Consider the following 6,061-nt stretch of genomic DNA (forward strand, 5'->3'; position numbering starts at 1 on the left):
TTAAATGGGTGTAACTTTGTTGTGCTATAACCGAAGCAAAGGTGTTAATGTTGGTGTCTCGAGTCGGAACTTGCTGCTTGTCCTTGACTCAGAAAACAGTGTATCCCAGTCATCCAAAAATGACATTAATTATTGGCATTGTTCAGAAATTCATGTGTCAGACACTGCTGTTAGTGCGCAGTGGTTTTGATTAAAGATACTGAGATAATTAAGCCCCATCAGAGCCAACATGTCAATCTGCTGAGATTGATGTTTTTGACCATCTTTAATGTTTTATTTCATTTTCCACCAATATTGTATTATACAGGGTACTGTTCTGAGGTGTAACATCACATGCAATCCAATCTTAAAAAGAACAATGTTTATCTTTAAAAAAAAAACAGATCAATCCCTTTCACAAATATAAACAGCTCTTGGTTGTATATGCCTCTTTGTGGTGCCTGGCAGCTGATGAAGAAATTTAAAGTACTTTGGTATCAGCTCAAGACAAGCGTCACGGAACTTTTTGATGCGACAGTAGTAAATGATGGGGTTGAGGGCTGACTTTAAGTAGCACAACCACAGCACCCATGTGCTGAATTGAAAAAAACTGTTTTTATGGTAGAATTCATAATTGAAAGTAGAGACAACACAGTAGGCAGTAAAAGGTGCCCAGCACACAGTAAACACAGTGAAGAGGATGAGGATGGTGGCAAAGGCACGTGTCTTAAAACTCACATTAATGTTTATTTGAAAAGGCTTCTCAAGGCTCAGTAATCCCAGTGTGCTGGCTTGGTTCCGGCCCGGGTGACTGTGGATACGAGCTGTGTTGTGGCGGATGGTGTTTAAAATTCCCATGAATGTGTACAACATAACTAAGAAGGGTAAAAAGAAGGATACCAGCATCAATAACAATACATAGGCATGGCTGGCTGGTTTGGGGCTGTAGCCAAAAACACATTGTGGGGCCCTTGGTGGGACCTGTAAGCCAAGGGAACCAACAGCTAAAGGGAAGGAGAAAAAGAAAGCAATTCCCCATGTGACCACTATAAGCACTTTGGCCTTCTGTGGACTCAGCTTATCTTGCTTCTGGACGATGATAAGAAAGCGATCTATGCTTATTATAAGGAGAACAGCCACTCCCCCCACCGCAAAGAACCAAAACAGCATGGCTGAAACTCGACAGAAAACCTCCCCAAATACCCAGTTGATGGTCATGACAGTAACTAGCGTGAATGGCATGCTGAAGATGGCTAGCATCATATCGGCAAATGCAAGGCTTGCCAAGAGGAGGTTAATCGCAGAGCGCATAGCTGATCTCTGGTAGACCATCAGACACACCACCATATTTCCTAACAGCGCAAAAAGCAAAATGCTTGCCATAACAAGGCAGAAGAACAACTGTAAAGATAAACTAATGCTGTTAAGGCTCTCTGGGAGCACTGTTGTTGGTATGGCATTTGGAGGCACATAGGAGTCGAGGGAATTGTTCGCCATGAGGATGCTTTCTCTCAGTGTTGAGAAAATCTTCAAGTGACCCAGAATGAGGCAGCGGAGACCAGTGTCTTTGTCCCCTGCCTGTGGAGGCCAAGCAGCAGAGGTGTGAACCCTTCCTTAGTGTGAACAGGCATCATCAAAGATGAGTACATTAGGTTGCTGAAGCAAGTACTCCTAGGGTCAAGACAATATGTGGAAGTTTTTATTGTTGTCAACCTGTAACAAAAAAATATCGAGTGAATACATATGTAATCGAGTAAAACGTTAGTACAAACCAATGTGATTAAACAGTTATGTCCACCAAGTTTGAGTAATCAAATGTGTCTTACCAAAATCTGCGGTGTGTAGATTGGGCTAAAAATATACATTAGTAAAATGTTCTTATTGCAAGAATGGCTTGTACTATATGCACAAGGCAGAATTCTGCAATAAATTAATTTGTTCACATATATTTTGAGCAGGCCACGTGATGGTGTAGTGGCTCACTCGCCTAACTTTCAGTGCGTTCATGTGTTGGATCGATTCCCACTCGGTGGTATAGCTGGGCAATAAAACGATAACGATAATTATCGTGAAATAATTTTTCTCAATGATAATATTAAAACAAAATCAAAAGCCTTTATTGTGATTATACAACAGCTGCGTATAACGAAATTGGTGGTGCTACTCCACAAAGTGTGTGTTCCCAGTAAAAACATAAATAAGAAGTATTAAAATCATTTGAATTTGAAACTGTAATTACACCACGCAACCGGCAGGGAGAACGGGGGCGCTGTTGTGAGATCGTAAGGTGAGTGGGACAGTTCGTCCGCCTAACAGTTCTGAGATCGAGGTTTCAATGCTTGATGGGTCTGACCTTTCTGTATGGAGTTTGCAAGTTGACCTCTGGTTTGCGTGGGTTTTCTGCCGGTAGTACTTCGGTTTCCTCCCACATCCCAAAAACTAGCAGCTTTGACAAAACATGACAGTCTATCAATAAACTACAGTTTAAAAAAACAACTTGAACGTTAAGGGAAAAAGGATGCCAAATCTCAACTCATTTTCTGAACCGCTTTATCCTCCTTAGGGTCGCGGGAGGTGCTGGAGCCTATCCCAGCTGACTTCGGGCCAGAGGCAAGGGACACCCTGTATCGGTGCCGATCGCAGGGCACAAGGAGACAAACAACCATTCACACTCATAACTAGGGTCAATTTAGAGTGTCCAATCAGCCTACCATGCATGTTTTTGGAATGTGGGAGGAAACCGGAGTACTCGGAAGAAACCCACGCAGGGCCAGGGAGAACATGCAAACACCACACAGGTGGACGTGACCTGCATTTGAACCCGGGACCCCAGAATTGTGAGGCTGACGCGCTAACCACTTACGCTACCGGGCCAGCACGTTTCCTTTTTCTATTTTTTAATGACTCGTACCTGTGTAAAGAGTAGCCTTATTGAAAAATGTCCTCAACCCACTTGAGGACAGCATGTAATATATTTCTCACTTGAGATCAAGATGTTCTCCCATTTTATGTAAATGTTCTGAAAAGGTTGCAAAAATCTCAATCTTGTTATCTTGTATTAAAATGGGTTAAGTTCATCCAACTTTTTTGTTAAAATTTTGTGAAAATGGCCATATGTGAGGTAAATTTACTCAGTTTCTTTTTGTGAGGCTGGAAACAGAGAGACAGCTCGATGCGTCGCGCTTCAGTTATCGCTGCTTCACTACGTCGCAGATTTTTTTTTCTGGGGAATTGTTTAAAAAAAAAATCTTTCATTCATCTTCCATACCGCCCATCCTCGAAAGGTTTGCAGAGGTTGCTGGAGCCTAACCCACCTGTCTTTGGGCGAAAGGCAGACTATACCCTAGACTGGTCGCCAGTCAGTCGTAGGCCATACAGAGAGACAAATGACCAGTTCATAAAAATGTGAAAATCGACGCTGAAACTCGCAAGTGGAAGCAACTCCCCTGTCTTCTGCTTGCTACTAGGACTCGGCACTAAAGGGAATTTTTTTTAAATATTTTAAATAGGGGTGACCCTATTTTGCGGATTTTCAATTTTTGCGGGTGGTCCGACCCCCCATTAACCGCGGTAATTGAGATATTACTCTAGTCTACTTACCAATGGGGATGATGTCTTCAGATGATTGTTTTATTCATTTCATATTGCACAGCAACTTTTGATTTAAAGGGAAATTTATAAAAATAAAGATGCTTGTCAATTTTTTTGCAGGTTTTGTTCTTTACTTTTCATCGTGTCAGGAGGGAGTTGTCTTATCTTTATTGCACAACAGAACAACAAAATACAGTGGTACCTCGTCATACAAGTGCCCCGACATACGAGCAATTTGAGATATAAGTAAAATTTTGAGCAAATATTTATCTTGAGATATGAGACAAATTTTGATATACGAGCAGACAGCGGACGCGAGAGGCTGCTCATAAGAACATCATGGGCACTGTGTCTCTCCCTGCAACTCTCTCGTGTAATGTCTCTCTGTTTTTGGAATGTGGGAGGAAACCGGAGTACCCAGAGGAAACCCACGCAGGCCTGAGAACATGCAAACTCCACACAGGAATACGTGACCTGGATTTGAACCCAGGACCCCAGAGCTGTGAGGCCGACACGCTAACCACTCGTTCCACGGGCCGCCTGGATACCAAATCAGACCCAATAAATTAAACCTCCATTTAAGAAGTGAGAATGACTTCTAAAACGAATTTATGGGGGAGAACGAAAAACTAAATATTCTCCTGTAGTTATTAAGTAAAGCGGCATCGCTCCAGATTAAGTAGACAAAATACTGAAAAATACTTTATAGATTTGGTAGGCATATTTTTCAAGACGTATAATTTTCACTGACCTCATTTAGTCTCCCATGTCGAAAGCAAGAAAGAAATGGCCAAAGAAAGGGTCGAGCCCGACTTCCTCTGCCCCGAAAAAAAAAACAAGAATGCAGAGTTTAAAGCGAACAAACTGGCCGATCTCCATACTTTCAGTAAATAATTTTGTCTGGACTTCAGTGAATGCCTTCTTAACAGCAATGGGAAAGTTTTCTTACACCTCCAGTTTGTTTTTTCATCTTTTTCTTTACCTGGCTGTGCGAACCCTCCAAAGAAATCATGTATAGAAGACTAGATGTCTAATGTACGCTATGAGACAATCGAAACGGACATCGTCACTTATCAGACTTTTCAGGACATAACTATTCGAACCAATAAAGCTAAAGATCGAGTATAAGTAACTACATTTATTACTTCAACCGATGTTCAAACTGCTTTCTTTTACGTAAATGTTAGAGGTGGATTATGTGACTGCGTACTAAAAACACATTTTAAAAAATGAAGGTCAGCAACTCGACTAAATGAAATGTATAGCCATGTTATGGCGTTTTGTAATAATCCCCTCTTTATAATATGCCAAGAATTTAGCGAGTAACAGTATTTAATCGAAGCCACATTCATCCACTAGAATAGACGTCAGTATGTTGATGCAAAAAGGCCGCCAAGTAGTGACGCTGCCAGCTCCGCCTTAAGTGCTCTAGATTTATATATGACTTCTATATATGAATTACAACAATTCATTGAAATCAGAAGGGAAACTTAACTCATGCACCCATTTTCAGCCTTTTTAGGTCAATTTAAAGTATACGCCCGACTGGGCTTTACTTCTCGCTAACCTTGCTGAGAATGCTTTGAAAGTAATTAATTTCAAATTGTCGTTATTGGCTGCAATGTATTAATATCTAAATATAATGTATATATTTAAAACTTAAATACTTTAAATACTGTACTCAGAGTGAAAATGGTTCCTCTCAGCTTAATTTAAACAAATAAAAAAGGTTATTGGGAGCTTTAGTCCAAGTCTTTTTCATCAGATTCAAGAGGCATTGGATCATCAATGGAATCTTCAAGAGACACCGTCAAGGAGCTTTTCAGAAGCTTTTACTAGAGATTTTTGCCGCACAAGGAAGATGTTGATGGGGAGTTGTGACCGCTGTTTATTTTTTGGAACAATTATGCTTTTGTCATGGACATGAAACTGAAGACGATTACCATATTCCATGGCTATGACCCTGTTGTCATCAACCTTTGGGACACTGCTTCAAACTGTGCCAAATTGAAAGTTTCTAGCTGATTTCTCAAAGTACTAAAACCATGTTCATTATTGCGTCATTGTTGCGAAATTAAACTTCCAATTCGCTCCTCCACGCCGTCCAAGGAGCTCTATTTTTGGATAAGTACAACAACGTCAGCCGGCTTCCCGGACTTACCCTCCTAAGACCCAGACTCTTGCAAGGCATGCATATTTATTTTCTTTTTGATATTTAGGCTAATTGGGACCTGACGTGGAAAAACAAAGAATTATCATTTTACATGATGTAGTTTCTGAGAAATGATGTTTTGGAGATTGTGCTGGGAGACACATTAACCCTTCTTGCTGCAGCACATGTGGATGTGCCATCCCGGAGAAGTTGGACTATCTGTGCAACCTTTGTAGGCTTCAGGACTCGCCCCATAATGCCAGTAGCGGTAATTGCTCAAGCCCAAACCAGCATGAGTGGAAAACCAGCCAAAAAAGATCAAGAAGGAGAAACTTCAAA

General features: G+C 41.0%; 1 protein-coding gene across 2 annotated transcripts; it reads right to left on the reverse strand.

Annotated features, from left to right (window-relative positions):
* Window positions 1-246: 246 nt before the first annotated feature.
* On the reverse strand, window positions 247-4,750 carry gpr63 (G protein-coupled receptor 63). Of its 2 annotated transcripts, XM_077587101.1 has the most exons (3): window positions 4,553-4,750; window positions 4,322-4,388; window positions 247-1,692 (listed from the first exon to the last, which is right to left on the reverse strand). In XM_077587101.1, the coding sequence occupies exon 3, from the start codon at window positions 1,474-1,476 to the stop codon at window positions 385-387; it is 1,092 nt and encodes a 363-aa protein (XP_077443227.1). In that variant the 5' UTR covers window positions 1,477-1,692; window positions 4,322-4,388; window positions 4,553-4,750; the 3' UTR covers window positions 247-384. The 2 variants fall into 2 exon arrangements, with proteins under 2 accessions (XP_077443227.1, XP_077443226.1); XM_077587100.1 differs by having other exon boundaries at window positions 4,322-4,750.
* Window positions 4,751-6,061: the final 1,311 nt, after the last annotated feature.

This window comes from Stigmatopora argus, chromosome 19 (genome assembly GCF_051989625.1).
Source record: "Stigmatopora argus isolate UIUO_Sarg chromosome 19, RoL_Sarg_1.0, whole genome shotgun sequence".
Taxonomy (NCBI): Eukaryota; Metazoa; Chordata; class Actinopteri; order Syngnathiformes; family Syngnathidae; genus Stigmatopora; species Stigmatopora argus.

Bases quoted from the DNA above. Each gene is read 5' to 3' on its own strand.
- gpr63 (XM_077587101.1), bottom strand. From the start codon at position 1,476: ATGGCGAACAATTCCCTCGACTCCTATGTGCCTCCAAATGCCATACCA.